Source organism: Thermobia domestica, chromosome 3 (assembly GCF_964235325.1).
Source record: "Thermobia domestica chromosome 3, izTheDome1.hap1.1, whole genome shotgun sequence".
NCBI classification, from domain to species: domain Eukaryota; kingdom Metazoa; phylum Arthropoda; class Insecta; order Zygentoma; family Lepismatidae; genus Thermobia; species Thermobia domestica.
In genome coordinates this window covers 90,082,735-90,102,530 of record NC_137456.1, presented here as the reverse complement: position 1 = coordinate 90,102,530, position 19,796 = coordinate 90,082,735, and the positions used below count along the sequence as shown (strand labels likewise).

The window sequence follows — 19,796 nt, the reverse complement described above, 5'->3', positions numbered from 1 at the left end:
TTATTACAGTGTTATGAATGGGAATATGATGCAGAGGCTTATCATCTGATATATAAGACAAATATCATCAACTTATCAAAACTTCGGACTTCAAACCTGATGAATAATTCATTAAAACTAATTGATATTCAACAGCAATTTCACACTTTGAACTTTCGGGAAAACTCATAGTTTAAGATCATTGATGGGGAGTTATCTTTTGAGTAAATTTGATTGGTTGATTACTGTCCATGATTTTGAAAAGTTTTGTTTGAATTTTTTTGTTTAATATTTTCCAATCACTGCTTGAACATTTTCATTTCAAAATTTTTAGTTTGGATTTTTCGTGAGTTATTTCACACACATCAAGTTCAAGTCCAGGTCCCCTCCCAAAATGTAGGATCTGAATTTGATAGATAGAAATTTGGTATTCAGTTTTTTTTATTTGAAACTTGAGAAGAAATTATCAAAATCTATTGATATAAAACAATTTCACAGTTTGAGCCTTATTTTTTGCAGTTACGATTCAGTCTGTCATTGGTGAAAATTATTAGTGCAGTCCTATTGATTGATCAATTATTACTTTGAACTTAAGAATGTGCAGTAATGACTCATAGTCTAAGGTTATTAATGAAAAATTATTTTTGGAGCAATTTGATATGTTGATCACTTAACACTTAAAATCTTAGTATTGTAGTCACAACTTATCAGCTTAAGGTCATTGGTGGAAAAGTATCTTTGACAAAATCTAATTAGTTGTAAGCAAGAAATTGTTTGACCATTTTTATTGATTGATAATATTTACACAAATAGGATACCTTCCGTGAGTAAAAAGTTTTACAAAATTTTCATTTGAAAGGGTATATTATGATTCACTCCTTAATTTGGTCTGTATTATAGCTTATGATAAATTGAATGTTAGATCCCTGAAAGATAGGAACTTATGATAAGTACATCAAGTTCATCATGGTTTAAGTCCTGGCCTATGGCACCTCTCCCAAAATTTAGGAATCAAAATTGAAAGATATGAATTTTGGAAGGTATTTCACTTGATTAAAATCATCTCAGGAGTTAACCCACGACAACTATAACAATATGGTCAAGATTTGAGTCTTTCATATGCATTCGATCCAGGGATCACCTACCAAAATTTAAGAACAAAATTTAATGACAATGCTATGAATTTAAACACGATACCAAACCTTGATATATGATTATACTCTGATACATATAGCATATCAGCTATTTGTTCAAAGTATAGGCTTGAAACTTGATATGTAAATATTAAATTCAATTGATATCAAACATCAATTTCACTGTTGCGTTTGTTCTAATCTGATCTAATCTGAAAGACCGCACACGCGCTAAATACTACCATAGTAAAAGCAGTTTGGTAGCAGGGGTGTGGGACACCACTGACAAGGAACATCAACTTAGGGATCCAAGTCGATTTCGATAAAATTTGGCAGGCAGATACTAGCCACGAAATAAGCGAATAGATTTTTTTAAAAATTTTCTGCGGGAAAACGGTTCTTGGGGAGCAAAAGCCCCTGTTGAAAAATGACTCGACGTCGAAAGCGCAGAAAAAATAGACCGTAGCGAATGAAATTGCTCACAGATATATAATAATACAGCCATTTCTTAGAACATTCATTCACCCTTGTTTGAATGCAGTCGTGTATTTATATTGCGTCCTTTGACGTCTCACAAGACATAATGATGTTTACCCATATATTTTCTATTCGGTTATTTACGCCCCACCATCCGAGTTCTGCGTCAATCGTCCTCTTGCGGTACTAGTCCACGCAAAGAAATGAGGGCGCTGCTGGACGTACGCATGCACCACTCTCTAGAATTGTATTTTTATCCTGTCGTACAAGTCCTGAGTTGCGATGCATTCATCACATTTCTTCTGTGTTACGTTTTGCAAATAGTAGCGTATGTAATTGTAAATTATTTAGATAAAAATATACAACAATAAATGTTTGACGGGAGATTTCTGTATTCTAACACATTTTACCCATCGAACAATTGTGTTAGATTAAGTAGGCTTAATTTGGTATTTACCTTTGTACCCGTTCCATGAGCTTCGACGTAAGACACAGTCAGTGGATCAATATTGGCTTCCTCATAAAGTTCTTTCATCAGTTGAATTTGCATTCGTTGAGAGGGAAATGTTGAACCCTCTGCTTTAAACCCATCTGCATTTGTTTTCACGTGCACTACAGTTGCATAAATTCGTCGTGCGTCTTTTGCCCTTTGAAGGAATAATACTACAACCGCATCACTTCTTATGTAGCCGTTTGCTGAAAATATACACCAAAAAATATGCGAATACATATATATCTCATATCAAATTGGACATAATAGAACATAATTATAATGTTAAGAAGTGTTACCCTGCTAATTTTAAGTTGTTAGTAATGTTAAGAAAATCTAATAATTCGCATAGACCATATTGTGTATGTTATCTGTGGTCTCAGGTATGAATAAAACGTAGAAATTGGTAATACAGTAATTCCTCGACTTACATAAGTACTTCAATTACAATAAATTACCGACGAAAATATTGCAGAATTAGTATTAAAATTGATGAATCTGATAATAGCATTGATAATTTTATTTTTGTTTGTTAACCATAAATCATCATGTGGTCTAATGTGCTCAACTTAAATGTAATTTGGGGTTATCAACTTTTCTCAAAGGCTCAGGCTCAGCTACTGAAGCATTTAGTAGTTTTACAATGGTTTTATTAGCTTACTTAGAGTCATATCTTGCAATTTAAATTGCAAACACTTCCATAATAACTAGAGCTCTGAACCTTAAATTTCAAACACTTCCATAATAACTAGAGCTCTGAAACTTAAATTACAATCACTTCCGTAATAACTAGAGCTCTTAAACTTAAATTGCAAACACTTCCAAAGTAACTAGAGCTCTGAAACTTAAATTGCAAACACTTCCATAATAAGTAGAGATTTGAAATGTTATAAAGATACGTAAATCTAATGTTAATATAATATTTTTGCTTTAACTTATCTAGTTTTATTAGCAAATATTCGAATATTATAATAATGAATTACACATTTTAATATAATTAGTTTGGATACTAAAAGTCAATACAAATAAATTTTGGATTTGAACCAAATTAAATAATAATTAACTTTACATTTTATAAAACCACACTTTCATTGATTCAACATGTCTCTATTGACTATTAAACTATCGCACTGCTAATTGTAAGAAATTTTGATGCAGGTGCAGAATAGTCCGTCAAATGAAAAAGATATTTGTTTGAGTTTTCTTGCTTCAAATGATTCCCTAAGATGTTTTGGAACTGTTATCCTGTCGCATGCCCAGAAAATTGCGTACAGATTGATAATATGCATGCAAACTAATGTGCTTCCCCTTACGGCTATAAATATGCGCAAAAAACCGACAAAATTTACTGATAGAGAGGTGATAAGTATAATTTGCCTACCTTCTTCATCAAAGGGTTTACACTTTCCATCTTTATTGACTGTTCCCACTTTAAAGAACTCACCGGACACACCGGGGTTCAGCTGAATGTTACATCCAGCCACTATAGCACCATCACAATTTCCATTTTTAATTGCAGAATATGCTGCCTCCAAAACGTAAGCACTGCTGGAGCATGCTGTGTCCATAACAACACTTGGTCCTAAAATTTCAACATAATATAATTTAGGGAAATTATAGAATTATATTTAATTTTAAATTTAGTAGGCCTAACCTTGATAAGACAAAGGACAGTGGATAAACATATTATTCATTTATACATTAGAGCTTCCTCACCCCATATGGTTAGCGTATGCGTCTTCGATACAAGAGAGTCAGGTTCGATTCCCGGTTGCTCATACGGTTAAGATTCCACTTTAAACCGTATGTCCATGTCTCATACAGCCTCGGTACTGAAAGGGGCGTTAAAATCCGACCAACCAACAAGCATTTATACGTTACACACAAATCAAAGAAAAATGATCTAATTTCAATTACTCGCTTGTAAGTGTGATACTCAATCCATACTCAGTGTGATAATTAAAATATTTTCCTGGGAGACGAAAAGAGATACGAGAATGAAGGAAAATTGGAGTCGGTCAATGAATGGATACAAAGATTTAAAAGCTCATTTTCTGAAATTAATCTAGATTTTTCAGTTTATTTCAACTATTTTCTAACTATGTATGAATTGTATTTTTATTTCTTCTCACATGCAGTATGTAATAAAATAATTCATTATACATACTATGTAATTAATATATGGTGTTATTGAAGAACACACTCTAAACAATAAAGATAATCTTACTATAGAGAAATGGTTCGTCCCTCAATAGCAAAAGACTTTTCCAGAGCTAGCAACATTTACAAAGAACTGTTCCGTGTGTGTTAAGCTGTATATCTCTCCAAGCTTTTGAAAGGAAAATGATTTGAACCTCAACTAATGGAATTATACCACTCAGGAGTACATATAGTTGTGTGGGTTTCTGTACATGGGTTTGACCTTGATTGCCGGTGGGAGTACTTCCCCTTCGAGATAGCAGATTCCGGTCCGAAATTTTAGAAACAATGGCTTTAAAAGATAGTGTGCTTACCAAGTATCACTTAGGCAATGTTGTCCTATTGATCAACCACAACCGTTCCAGTTTCTTCTTGTTCAGTGACAATTTCCAAAATTGTAATTTGCGTTTAACTTAAACTAATAAAAGTTTGTAATATTAAAGTGTAAACATTTTTTTCTTTCGTTGCAATGACTACATCAACAACGAAAGAAACTTTAGACAAATCTGAAGTAATGAAAATAGCATAAATTCTATTTGATATTACCTGTAAAATCAAAGGTATATGTAATCCTATTAGCAACAAATGATCTGACACTTCCATATAAACAGTAATGATTGAATAAATGTGGATTCGCAGCCCAATAATTTTCTGCCTCGTTAGATGACATTGCTACAAATACTCCTATTTTGGAACCTCTAATAGACATTGGATTTACACCTGAAAAAAAACATGATAGAAAATGTATTTAAAATGAAGGGATTACATGTAAATATATGATTTGGTTTTCCCTATATTATTTGGTCCAAAAGTGAAATTAAAATTGTACGTTTATCATCTCATACGAATATGCTTTTGATTTCTCTACGTATACACATATTAGGAATGTTCTATAACCTATTAATTTGATGCAAACCTCTTAGTTTCAATAATAACAAGTCATAACAAAAAGTTGTTTTAGCCTTTTCAAACCTTTGACTCGAGAATTAGACAATTTTCAGTATTGAAATTTTCGATTCATTATTCAGAAAATACTTAATGTGAGTATTTGCTTATGTCAAAGGCGTGAAATTCGATACATAAAAAAAATAATCAAACATGAGTGAAAATGTGTTGCAGCATTTTCGATAATTCCGCTTCTAAAAGGAAAAGGAGGGACAACTTTTACAATATTCAAATTTATGTTTCCTATTCATTAAACCTTATTCTTCCTGCGTGAAGAATGGGCACTTCTATTTTTCTATTGTAATTATTCATTTGTTTTAGCAAACATGTTTAAATGAATACATAACAGTCGAGTTTTATTTAAAGGAACCAGGAAGAGCATTTGGGAGGTATTTGCCGCTGTGGGTACACTTCTGACTCAAGAGCATATTAGACAATATATATAAGAGACAACAAATTACACGAATAGCAAAATTAGTTTAATTAGAAAAGAAAACGAAGAAAGAAAAAATCAGCATCTAGCTCTTGTAAGACTTAAATTTAAGTAATGTGAAAGGTTAACCCTTTTAGGATTTTTGGTAATTTTTGTTACCATGGCATAGTATCGTCTTTGACCGCTTCTTTAGGTTCTATAACAGGTATTAAAGCAGGGATTTTTGTTGGTCAAGTCAAGAATGGACCAAAGAACAATCCAGATGCATTTTGGAACTGGATATTCAACTTGGCGGCTCCAACTGGGGGCGGAGGGGCGTGACTTTTTTATTTTTTCTTAAGGCAAATTTCAAAACTTTTCACGCCTTTAGTTTTAAAGATATCAGACTGAAACTTTGCACACCGATTGTGTGTACCTTTGAGTATTTCTAAAAAATTGTTGAGATCTCTACGTGAAACTGGAGCCGAGCCTGAGGGGCGCAAGTGTTCCGAGAGGGTGAATTTTCAGAAAAATTTCCGGTTTTTCCCAACTTTTTCGGTTCAAGTGTATGATACAGACATGTGAGTGGTATCATTGGAAAGGGTTCGTTATACTCAAGAAGACGTTTAAACTATGACTCCAGGCCAAACAGTAATGAAGCAGTAATTTTTATTTTATATGTAGAGCCTAAAAGAACATGGCGTTTGAAACATGACTCTAGGTCAAATAGTAATGAAACAGTACATTTTTGAAGTATATATATATATATATACAACCTCACTAGGTTATAGAAGTATTTTTTTCTCGACGCTCTGTATATTTCGTAAAGACAGTAATTATTTTTCGATTTATACTTTATTCTGCGACGCAAATAAGTTCTTTCTTCCATGGGAACTGTTTTCCTTCCCACGCAGCAGGACAAAGAAGTCTTTATCATTTATTCACATATATATTTAAAACGTTATTTTGTGGTGAGAACATTTTAGTGAGCGAAGAAGCTTCTCAGTGTTTCTCCCTGACTTATTAATATGTAAAGAGTGTTCTATGGTTATTTGGAACTGAATTAAGTGTATTCTTTAATCATTTATGGAAATACTAGCTGACCAGATGTTCGAACACCAGAGCGACGCCAGCCACATCGCTTTACCAGTTCGTTATCTAAACGTTCCCAGGCCCAAGTTATCGCAATGTCCCGTGCGTCGTGGTCAGTGGACTAAAATTAACGTCAACTCTTTTTTATATTCTATTTACATTTACATACAGGTGATTTAACCTGAGCGTTTTTGAGAATGAACTACCAACATTGATCAGTTGATCAGTGCAGCTCGCATCTCGAACCTCTGAGTTCGAGGAGTATTACTCCACGTTTTGAGGTAGAAACCACGCACGTTGCATCGGGCAACAAGTATAATGTTGTGCTAAGGGGTATACGTTATTAGCCAGCGAATGACTTAGTTATGGCTAGACCCAATGAGTGAAATCCCGGGTTCTCATGCCTTGTGTGTATAAGTTATAAACGCGCCCTCCAACGTTATCATTCCACTTTGGAGACTACATATTTTTGTTGAAGGCTGATGCCAACTCTTAAGGATTTTTTGGAGCAGCAACTATATTACTTCGTGGGATTATTCCGGTAACAGTTCCCCGGTGCTAATCCTCCAAGTGCATTAATGGTGTGAGAAAAGTATCTTTAGTGGAATCATAATCATAATCTCTTCTACCGATATGTAAAAGTGATTAAGGGCTATAGTGTAGTGAAAAAGCAAAGTGTGATTTTATAAATGGAAATAGTTATACCTATTCAGTGTTGAGTATTGTGATTGTTTCTCTCCGTTATTTTTTTATTTATAGTATTTTAATAAGTAAGCATAGTGTCATTTAATCCAGTGTGTTTTTGTTGTGTGAATGAATAACGTTGTATGAATAACGTTTGTGTGCGTTGTGGTCTGAATGACCGTCTGATCGTCCATGAGGTTTCCGAGACGCAACATCCGAACCTCTCGACACCTAATGCTCATCTTATTATTGAGACCGGCGGGCAATTCGGAAGCGATTTAGTAATCCTTTTTGGAGATGTCCTTCAACATCTTACCCAGGTAGTCCATCGTACCCAGGTATATATATAGGGTGGGCCATTTTAATCAATCCACAGAAATATCTGAAAAAATGATAAAACATAGAACAAGTGTTTGAAGTACACGTTATATATTGCTAAGTGTGAAAACCAATTCCGCCAAAAATGGGAACATGGGTCGAGTAATACCTCGTTCGAAAGGTCTTGGAAAACTGAGTAACGTTGTATCAAAAGATCTTTCATATGGAGCACCAGTTTCAAGATGGCCGCCATGATATGGTTCGGAAACTTCAGTACCTGTAGTATGAAAACCATGGAAGGTTAATGAATGGAACAAAATTGAAATACGTAAATATCATAGGACATATCGAATGGTGTAGTCCCTGTGATCCCAGTGTCCTCCCTGAAGGCGTCTTGGGGGCTAACTTGAAAATTTCAAATAGTAACATGAGTCGAGTGGTACCTCGTTCGATAAATCTTGCAAAATCAAACATCTTGCAGGAGAAAGCGATTGAGGTGAAATGGCAGTGTTCTCAAAAGGCCGCCGAAACATAGTATCCGTGTCAGAGAAAAGGTTTAGTACCCGTAGTATGAAAGCGATTGGAGATAAATCAACAGAAGAAAAAGTGGAGTAGGTAACTGACGTTAAGACACATCGAGAGGTGTTGTCGGGGTGACTCCAAGGGTCAACTGAAGGGTATCCGGGGCCAACTTGAAAATTTCAAATAGCAACTTGAAGCTAGTAACATCACGTTACATAGACAAATGAATATTAAATAGCTTCTATAAGAATATTTTCGACATGAGACACCGTTTTCAAAATGATCGCCAAGACATGGTGACTGTGTCTAAGAAAACGTCTAGTGCCCATAGTATGAATACGGTTAGAAATAAATGAAAATAACGAAAATTAAATAGGAAAACCACGCAGGCGTTGCATGGCTCGAGAATGATACAACAGAGATAAAAATGTTAGAGTAAAATTGCCATAATGTATATAGAGAAATCCAAGTCCTGCAAAATAATCTCTCCCTGAGCTCTGTATGTGAGTGGGGTGGAAAATAACTGTGAAAGTTCAAATGAGAACTCTACTTTAATTCGCAAATTAAGGCTATGCTACAAATAGGTATGATGTGGTTGAAACATTGTTTGTAAGGATGACGCTGTAGTGACTAAATAAGGTGAAATTTTATTTGAATGGTAACGCTGGTTATTCGGAAAGCATTTCGGGGATATACGTACACACCGTTTCGTCCCTCAATCTCACAAGATGACATGAGTGTTAATAGTTAATCAAAATGTAAATGTGGCCATCAGCATTAACTCAATGCACCAATTCTCTATCCATGAAGTCTGCCTTCCAAACACCATTGGGTAGGTCAAGCGTACGCCCGAACCAGTGTCCGGTCGGACATTGAAATTTTGAAGGTAGCCCACAAGACCCCTTCAAGGAGGCCACTGGGATCATAGGAATAACATCATTCGATATGCCCGATGATATTTACGTATTTCAATTTTGTTCCATTCATTTACCTTCCATGGTTTTCATACTACGGATACTGGAGTTTCCGAACCATATCATGGCGGCCATTTTGAACTGGTGCTCCATATGAAAGATCTTTTGGTACAGCGTGACTTAGTTTTCCAAGACCTTTCGAACGAGGTATTACTCGACCCATGTTCCTATTTGACATTTCAAAGTTATCTCGCGTTACCCCCATTTACGGGGGGCGAGGAGGGGTATTTTTTGGCGGAATTGGTTTTCTCCCTTAGCAATATATAACGTGTACTTCAAACAAACATATATATATATATATATATATATATATATATATATATATATATATATATATATATATATATATGAAAAAACTTATCACTCTCAGACTTTCAAAAATTTCTCCCGACCTCAGTTTTCAAGATACAAGATAGACATTTTTCACATGTATTATGTACTCCCATGCGCAAAAAAAATTGCGCGTATACTGTAACTCACGATTTTTCTCAATTATTTCATTTCCCTTATGTTTATGGGTAAAATTCAGTTATTAGTATGTGGAGATAATAGAAAGCAATCCATCTAAGGAGATATTTCCAAAAAATATAATAAAATAATAAAAATATAAGCAAAAAACAAAATTATGTTCGGTTTTATGTATACTGGCAATAATGTTTTCGAGGGAATTTTTGGAGTAGCACAGCACGATTGTAGAGGGAATTACAGAATTGGTAACAGAACAGGGGACAGTTGAATCAAGGAACAGGAAAGTGGAGTAAAATATTGCATTTATTGGCTTAAATCTAGGGTGTAAATTGTCTGCCAAATATAAATTAGTTTCTGTGACCAAGATGTTGTACGGAAATATATAAACAAAGAGAAAAACTGTTGTCTTAAGTTTGGAAGTGACATGCTCTATAGCCATGAGCATTTATTTCTTAAGAAAAAGATAAACAACAAAAGAAAGTCTGTGTGGTCAAGTGAGTAGAGTGACGGACTAGTAATTCTTATACTGTTTTGACCCCAGATCGAATCTCATCCGATCCTGTTCAAGTTTTTTTTTACGAAACATTATAGAAGTGTATAAATTGTATGTTCATAAAAACTGAAACAATACAATAAAGAAATAACTTTTTGTTTCCTCTGATGACGTATTTATTTAGAATTAGTGTACTATTAGTAATAGCCATTGGTTTCAGTTTATGCTGTTATATAGCTTCTTTTATCATCCTCTTTTCTTGAAAAAAAAAAACAAAAAACAAATTTGTCTCCAATAAAGTATGAAAAATATATATAGACAGAAACAGACATCTTAGTATTAAACGTGATTTATCGTGATGAAATAAACAAGTTTCCCGTTATTAAAAAAGAAAACTATAGAAAATCAATGAATTTGGTCTTTAGGTTTTTAGCATGCTATATATATTCTTTATAAGGCAAGATGTGCGATCATACCCACAAATTTAGCTAGTGGGTGAAAGATGTGTTCGGCACAAATATTTTACAGGTCTACGTGCATGAAACACCAATACGCCATGGTCTTGACCTTCGTTTATTTCACATTATTATCCGACATATCATAGCAGGTAAAAAGCAGCATCAATCGGCAAGAAAGACTGCAAGTTGTGGTCTTAGTCTGTTTTTGATGCTCCGGACTCGATGGCCTAGCACGCCCGTCTATACCTTGACTCATACGTCTATCATTCAGTGCAGGCACATATCCAGCTTTACTTTTCGGAGGGGGCCCGACACGAAAGCTCGTAAGCACGTAATTCTAATGTTTCAAAAATATCAATAATAATAATAATAATAATAATGCAACAGTTCTGTATTTCTCTTAAACATTTCTTACTTTTCATTTATGAACCGGTCAAACTGCATTCTAACACAAACGAAATCAAAAAAATATTTTCTAAAGACATGTAAGGAAAACTGTCTGCTACGTATATCACATAACAAAAATAGCAAATGGCAATGAGTGTATCGTTCTAATACAGTAATGTTATAAACAGAACGGAAACGAAATTGTAATCCCATTTAAAAGTGTTCTTTAATTCCACCTGGTATCAATGGCATTACGGTATATTCTTACAAGTAACACTTCCCAAGTGTAACACTCCGATTTTGATAAAATTTGACAGGCAGATACTACACATAAAATAAACGAATACATGTTTTTTTTCTGCGGAAAAACGGTTTTAGGGGGCAAAAGCCCTCACCCAAAATTTTGAAAGTTAACGCCCGAAAGACAAAAAAAGTGGACCAAAGTGAATGAAATTGTGCACAGATATGGCAGACGTAAAATGAAGAAATACGTGGTTTGTATTTTCCTGGAAAAACGGTTAGGTGGGGCACAGACCCCTCCAAACCTTTGATCATGAAATATCAAAAGTGCTAGTAACAATATATCTGATGTGTTTAAAGGACGAAGAATTCCAACGACACTTTGTGTATGGACAATACGCAAAAACTAAACGAATACCTGTTCTTTTATTTTCTGCGAAAAATGGTTTTAGGGGACAAAAGCCCCCATCCAAAATTTTGAAAGTTGACGCCCGAAAGGCAAGAAGAAGTGAACCGAAATGAATGAAATTGTGCAAAGATATTGCAGACGAAAAATGAGGGAATACGGGTTCCGTATTTTCCTGAAAAAAAAAAAAAGAAAAACTTTTGGGTGGGACACAGACCCCTCCAAAACTTTGATCGTGAAATATCAAAAGTGCTAATAATAGTTTGTCAGAAGTGCTTAAAGGACATGAAGAATTTGAACGACACATTGTGTAGGGACAATACGCAAAAAACAAACGAATACGGGTTTATTTTCTGCGAAAAAATGGTTTTAGGGGGCAGAATTCCCCACCCAAAATTTTGAAATCGTGCATTGATATTCTAGACGTAAATTGAGGTAATTGTGTTTCGTATTTTCCTGGAAAAAAAGCGGTTGAGTGGGGAACGGACTTTCTAAGCTGTTGATTACGAAATATTAAAAGTGCAAATAAGTATACGTCAGAAGTTCCTAAAGAGTATGGAGAATTGCAACGAAACTTCGTATAGGAACAATTTGCAAAACAATAAATGAAATGCGTTTTAATTTGTACGACAAAACAGTGTTGGGGCCTAGAGCAACTCCAAAAAAAAAAAAAAGTAAATATTACCGTAAAAGTGCAGGAAGGAATGGACCGAAGCAAATGAAATTGTGTGTAGATATTGTATAGACTGTATGTAAAATAAGGACTTTCGTGCTTTTAAGATGTCCCTATCAATTTTGGCACATCAACAACAAACAGGAAATTAATCGGCACGTGTTTTTGTTTATGCGGAAAAACATTATAAGGGTTAAAGTTGCCTCGTGATATACTACAAAATACGCTAACTGTTTGTGCTTGTTGTTGATCTGCCAAATTTGAAGAAATCTGATGGAGACGCTTGTGAAACATGAGAGGCTTTATTTTTCATATCCAATATCTACAGACAATTTCATTCGCTTCGGTCCTCTTCTTCCGACACTCAACGCCTCGGTCCACTCAACAGTTTTTTTTTCTTTTCAGGAAAATACGAAGCACGTATTCCCTCATCTTACCTCTACAACATTTGTGAACAATTTCATTCAGTTCGGTCCAATTCTTCTTGTCTTTCTTGCGTCCAATTTCAAAATTCTGGGTGGGAACTTTTGTCCCCTAAAACCGTTTTTTCGCAGGAAATAAAAAAGCCGTATTTGTTTATTTTTTGCTTATTGTACTAACACAAAGTTTTGTTCCAATTCTTCGTGTAAATTTAGGCACTTCTGGCATACTGTTATTAGCACTTTTGATATTTCATGATCAAAGGTTTGGAGGGGTCTGTGCCCCACCTAACCGTTTTTTCCAGGAAAATACAAAACACGTATTTCCTAATTTTATGTCCGCAATATCTGTTCACAATTTCGTCACTTTGGAACACTTGTTTTTGCCTTTCGGGCGTCAACTTTCAAAATTTTGGGTGAGGGCTTTTGCCCCCTAAAACCGTTTTTCAGCAAAAAATAAAGAAGCACTTATTTGTTTATTTTATGTGTAGTATCTACTTGCCAAATTTTATCAAAATCGGAGTGTTACACTTGGGAAGTGTTACTTAATAGAATTATAACACCAACGCATTGTCCACAGTTTGGATACTGACTCAAAGTAATCTGATATAAAAGAACCTCAAAAAAGAAAAAAGTAGGTTTATTAAAAAGTGCTTGAGGTTTGGTAAGGGACAGCTTCCAGGACCTCACGCTGGATACGTCACTGAGTCAATGCATTGTATTTGTTTCTTGCAAAACATGATAATTAGATGCGTAATATGTAAAATTATATCATAGTTTGACTTTTAATAGGTCTTTCCTTAATACATCCATATTATCCGGCGTTCTGCCTGCTGTTTCATGTCGGATAAGCGAAACTCTACTGTATTTTCAAAGATAGCATATACACAGGGGCTAGAGGTCTGCACGGGCCGGAATTTTTAGAACGGACCCGGCCCGTCCCCTTTAATTTATAATCTATAGGCATTAGCGGATTAAGAGCGGAGCCAATGGAGCCCAGGCGTCGGGGCCCCAAGCTCAGGGGGCCCTTTAAAATCCCTCTGTTTAATACTAAAATATAGTAATCAACTTATTATTTTATAGGCTTCAGACCGATGCTATTTTTTTCCCCCGCTCGTTACGCTCGCGGTATCGCTAGATTTAAGACTCTATCAGCAGCATTTACCTGTTAATAATGAATGCAATTATTTAATTGTTAATAATGAATTTAACTAAACAAATTATTCTAAACTTGGAGCACATTCAAATATTACAGCATAGTTCTCGGTAGTTCCATATACCTATGAGGCTGTGGAAGGCAGAAAAGAAAATTTATGCACTGGAACTATTCTTAACATAGGGCCCCCTTAAAACAGTCGGTTCTAGGTCCCCAAAAGCCTTAATCCACCCCTGTCTATAAGCAATATTTCACGAAAAGCTGGTATTTTTTTAACAAATGTGTTCGTCATCAAGTTTTCATAAAGTAGTCCCTTTCTCCTTTAAGTAATTTCAGAGCCCACGGTGTTTCAGTGGTAGAGCGTTCACTTGTTGATATGAAACAAAAGGAGAGAGAGAGAGAGAGTCAATACTCTAAAAAGGAACACACACACACAGAAACACTAGAACAGACAACGAGCTATGGCTGTGATTGTGTTCGTCACGCTGTGTGTAAAGCTGCAGGTCGCGCTTGTTTTGTTTTTTACAGACGCACTCGCAGTGAGTTGAAGTTTGAAGTTACTTCTGCTGTGTTAAAAAAAAACCGGAGAGGGAATGATTAAGCATACCATACCATAAACTAAAAACAATCGCTATTAGTAATAAATAGTAAGCTAATTCTGAATAAATACGTCATCAGAAAAACAAAAAGTTATTTCATAATTATATTGTTTCGGTTCTTATTAACATAAAAATTATACACTTTCTACAATGTTTTGTAAAGAAAAAAAATTGAACGGGATCGGATGGGATTCGATCTGGGGTCAAAACAGTATAAGATTTACTAATCCGTCACTCTACCCACTTGACCACACAGACTTTCTTTTATTGCTTATCTTTTTCTTAAGAAATAAATGCTCATGGCTATAGAGCACGTCACTTCCAAACTTAAGACAACAGTTTTTCTCTTTGTTTATATATTTCCGTACAACATCTTGGTCACAGAAACTAATTTATATTTGGCAGACAATTTACACCCTAGATTTAAGCCAATGAATGCAATATTTTACTCCACTTTCCTGTTCCTTGATTCAACTGTCCCCTTGTTCTGTTACCAATTCTGTAATTCCCTCTACAATCGTGCTGTGCTACTCCAAAAATTCCCTCGAAAACATTATTGCCAGTATACACAAAACCGAACATAATTTTGTTTTTTGCTTATATTTTTATTATTTTATTATATTTTTTGGAAATATCTCCTTAGATGGATTGCTTTCTATTATCTCCACATACTAATAACTGAATTTTACCCATAAACATAAGGGAAATGAAATAATTGAGAAAAATCGTGAGTTACAGTATACGCGCAATTTTTTTTTGCGCATGGGAGTACATAACAATGTATTTTTGAAAAACATTCAGATCCCTACGTAAGCCTAAGACCGAGCCAGTGAGGCAAAAACATTTCGATTTTTTTAAAATCTCTCTCTCTCTTTTTTTTTTCGTTTCTGGTGTATAATACGAACAAGGGAGTGGTACCGTTGGAAAGTATGTTCTATCCTGAAAAAAAAAAGTATGAACCATGATCCTACGATAAATAGTAAGGAAGCAGTAGTGGTTTGAGTGAAAGTCTAAAATTTACCTCAAAAAGTGGAAATCCTAAAAGGGTTAATCAACTGACATTTTTGTGCAAACATATCGAATGTGACTGTCTTCTGCAGGTCACTCCACATACGGATAGAACATGAGAAGAAATCAATGATGACTTCTGAGAAAAGTCACAGCAGTATAAGCATAATATTTTTTCTTTCTAAACTAAGAAAAGAACGCTTAAAATATGTACTAATTCTTGTTTGCGTTCACATGTTGTTTAAAGAACACTTAAAACATGTATTAATTCTTGCTTACGTTCATGTGTTGTTTATAATAATTAAGCAATGATAAAAATGTAGTTTTAACGATATGACTTTTCAAGTGCTGCTAAACCTCAGAGAATGAAGAAAATAGAAAAGTCTCTTTGCACCTGACCTTGTACTCATGCTGATATAGTAATGACTATTTTCCGTTACTTTTGTGACAAAATATTCGAAGCCGTTCGGAGTTTTAATTGTTCTGTTCCCAGTTAATCATACCTTAAACTGCTTTAAAAAAAAAAGTTTAATATTAAGGAAAATGTGATAGCCTTCCTCCAATTTAATCCTGCTTAATTCAAAATATAGAACATTCAGATTCTAAAAAAAGATGAATGAACTGATTTCCAGTACCAGAAATCTGAAAGTAAATTTTCATTTCTGAGCATTTATTTTCCAATTCAAAATTCGATTATTTTTAATGTATTTTTTCTGTTACTAACATCACGCTTGTGTGACTTTATAAGATAGTAATGCTAGTACATACGTCCATTGCTCCACATGATATATCTTGAACTAAAGTAAATTTTTGAATTTTGTTGTTCACAATAGACAGCTAGAATGAATATTTCGGCCGAGTTAGTAAATGGGGTCAATCCGGTAGCATCTTCAAGGGCAACAGTGACTTTAACAGTGGATATCTACATTTCATAATGGAAAAATTTACGTTTCTTGGAATAACGCTAATTGAATCCTGTTTTACAATAGATATGTAGAATAATTATCTCGATTGAATTTGTTTATGGAGTCAACTCGTTGACACATTCGAGGGTAACGGTGACTTTAAAGAAGACTATCCATATCCTAGATATAGAAACGCGTGCATTTTGCATGATCCTCTTTACTGTCTTTATAAGAGTTTATTTCATCGATATTTCTATTGAAATTCGTGTTTTTAGCTTTACCTTACCTTCCTCACATTCGGATCAAACTGTTTACATTTATCAGCAATATTACATATAAGGAACTTACCAGCATCCATGATGGCTTCGAATGTTAATTCAAGCAACAATCGAGACTCGGGTGCCATTACATTCACGTGTTTTGAACTGAGACCAAAAAATGTAGCGTCAAACTTGCTGATATCCTTGATAAAGCCGGAGTAGGGTGGTGCTCCCAACATTCCTTGAAAAGAGTAGAATGTTAGTTTGAGTCGCTGTAATTAGTATTGTTTTAAATAAATATGAGGTTTAAAATATTTTCAAAATATTTTCAGATACTATATATACACTGTATTTCTTACTATACTATAATACTGTATTTCTTACTATACTATAATACTATCTTTCTCATTGAGAAAGTTGTTGAGTTGATTTTAGTTTAAAGTCCCTTTCAGCAGCGAGGCTATATGAGACGGGACCTATTGATTAACGTGGAACCCCAACGACATGAGCTCCCACCGGGAATTGAATCCGGGTCTCCCACGCCAAAGGCTCGTACGCTAGCCGCTTATCCACGAAGAAGCTCCCTCATTAAGAAAGGTCTATTTGACCTGTTTCTGATTTGAAGAAGGAAATGATGAGTAACTTAACTAATGATTGTCTCTTTATACAGGCCTTAATATCTGGACTACTTTTACATGAAGAGTTCTCATCAAGCTAACAGTTTTTGTGCAACATCAAGTAAGTTCTCGGTCTAAGCAAGTGGTTATGGTTTTCTACCAAGTTGGCCCGAGTTCGAATCCCTGTAGGTCCGAATTTTTAACGTGTTTCAATTTCAATCCATACTGGGTGTGATATGCAAGGTCTTCTCTTGTGGAGAGAAAAAGAGATACGAGAATGACGGGGAATTTAAGTAGGTCCATGAATGGAGACAAAGATTTACAATCTTACGTACTTCAATCGTTCCAGATTTGATGTTTTCTATTAATTTCAACCATTTTCTAACTCTTGAATGATCAGTGCTTTTCTTTCTTGTCACATATAGAATATAGTGAAATAATACATAATGCACAGAACGAATTATAATATCATTGATACATATCACTTATTGGACAACAGACTCTAAACAATAGAGATTAATCTCAAAATGGAGAAATGTCTTCGCGTATCAAATCCACAACAAAAGCATGTCTTAATGCTCCACAGGCTTACTAATTGTCGTTTGCTGTTTGATATCTTAGGTGTAGATTGAGTAGTATTTGTCCAGGCGTTTTTGATGATAGCAAAAATACTGGATACGACCTAAATATAATTAAGTGTTGCAGTCAGGTGAGAGATACTTTTGCTGCTGACTGCACACGTTATTTTGATATATTTCAGTATAGTTTATATGTCTACATTTAGTATCCATATTAATGTGCCATTAAAATTCAAATTACCACAAAAGCAAACATTTCAATTACATAGATATTACTGTATTATTATTATTATTATCACTTACCGTACGTTTTTCATCATAGAATTTGCAATGACACTCTTTAAAATTTTAGTAAAAGGAATAATATACTATCAGTTATCCAGATGTCCAAAGTTATAAACCCGTAGTTCTGCATTATAATATAAAAATACAAATTCCTACTTCAGATATAATTTAAACTTAAATTATTAAGAACTTAATGTTGCAGACTGAAAAATCATGTTAGATATTAACTTTTTCTTTTCATAGTAGTTTAGCTGTGCTAGTAAATATTATTTGTTTTACCTTGCCTCCACCGTCGTTCATCGGAACTTATCATCGACTCGCCAGAGAACAGCTTCTCTCCGAATTCCGTCAAGCTGTCACTTTCCGGAAATTTTCCAGAAATACCAGATATGACAACGTCGTCAGTCATGTTTGTTTTTTTCTGTCGTTTTTATTCTGTTTTAAAAGAAAAAGAAGAAAAATATTAATATTCATAACGTGTAAAATTATAAGCAAAATCACTCGCTATTGTATGCTCTCCATAGTGCAATTTCATACAACTCCCTTCAAAAACGCAGTATGAATACCTTAGCCTGTTTGCAAGACACAGAGTTTGTGACGGCAGAATTGTGACCTTAGTTGTTCTTTGTGTTGTGTTGTTAGGGTGAGTTTCCCACCAGACGTCAAAGTGGACATTTCAGTAAATGAAATAAAATTAAATCTTTCAGTTTTGCGTTCCACAGAAAGTGGACATTTCTTTCGCACCACCTTAATATTGACATACGAGTTTTTTCTTTTTTTTTTCTTTTTACGTTGATGATCATATAATTTTATATTGACTTCTCTTGCCTGAAAGCTGGTAATTTGGCAAGTACTTGTAGTCTGGACCAAACTCCTGAATTCTTGTAAGAAAATCGTAGGTCATAGCTTAATCTCCAACCAAGTCTCGGTTATTGATTCAAAGTGCAAAATAACTGTACGTAATGCTTCCTTATATTTATGTAGCAAATTGACGCACTGTGATTAGCAAGTATAAAATTCACATTCAGAGATTACTACGTTATTATTATTATTATTATTATTATTATTATTATTATTATTATTATTATTATTATTATTATTATTATTATTATTATTATTATTATTATTATTATTATTTATATGCGTCAAGCGATATTTATTGAAACAACTAGCACCTATAAACAGATTCTTTCTTATTTAATTATAGTTCCAAATGCTCACATTCCTGCAAAAATGATAAACTGTGGGCCAGTTTTCCGTTAAACGAATAATTAAGGATTTAGGAGAAGTGCCCAACTTTTCTTATGAACCAGGCGCACATCCACACTTTTTTCTTAAGAGAAAAGAGGGTCCGATATTAAGACACAACATCTATGTAGTATCGAACCGGTGTTATTCTACACCCGAAATGATTATCAGCAATTGGTAAGTACTACTTAGAAAAAGTGATATTCTCAGAGAAAGTGATAAATTGTTTTTATAAGGAAAGAGAGAGTGCAAATAAAGTGAAAGATCAAAATCTTTAGGCTACATCAATCGTTTATCTGTCAAACAAATATTGTTTTATTAAGAAATTGTACAGATATATGTCGAATTTCAAAGTTTTATTGGGAACGGTC

The 19,796-nt window shown here is 34.3% G+C and overlaps 1 protein-coding gene across 1 annotated transcript in view; it reads right to left on the bottom strand.

The window, feature by feature from the left end:
* The window catches only part of LOC145681865 (fatty acid synthase-like), a 123,489-nt gene extending 104,903 nt beyond the window's left edge, over positions 1 to 18,586 (bottom strand). Inside the window, exons 1-5 of the mRNA XM_081753471.1 lie at positions 18,457 to 18,586; positions 16,786 to 16,938; positions 4,825 to 4,998; positions 3,461 to 3,661; positions 2,047 to 2,285 (exon numbers count right to left, since the gene is read on the bottom strand). Coding sequence (XP_081609597.1) covers positions 2,047 to 2,285; positions 3,461 to 3,661; positions 4,825 to 4,998; positions 16,786 to 16,938; positions 18,457 to 18,586 — 897 coding nt within the window. The remainder of the gene's footprint in view (positions 1 to 2,046; positions 2,286 to 3,460; positions 3,662 to 4,824; positions 4,999 to 16,785; positions 16,939 to 18,456) is intronic.
* Between the last annotated feature and the right edge of the window lie 1,210 nt (positions 18,587 to 19,796).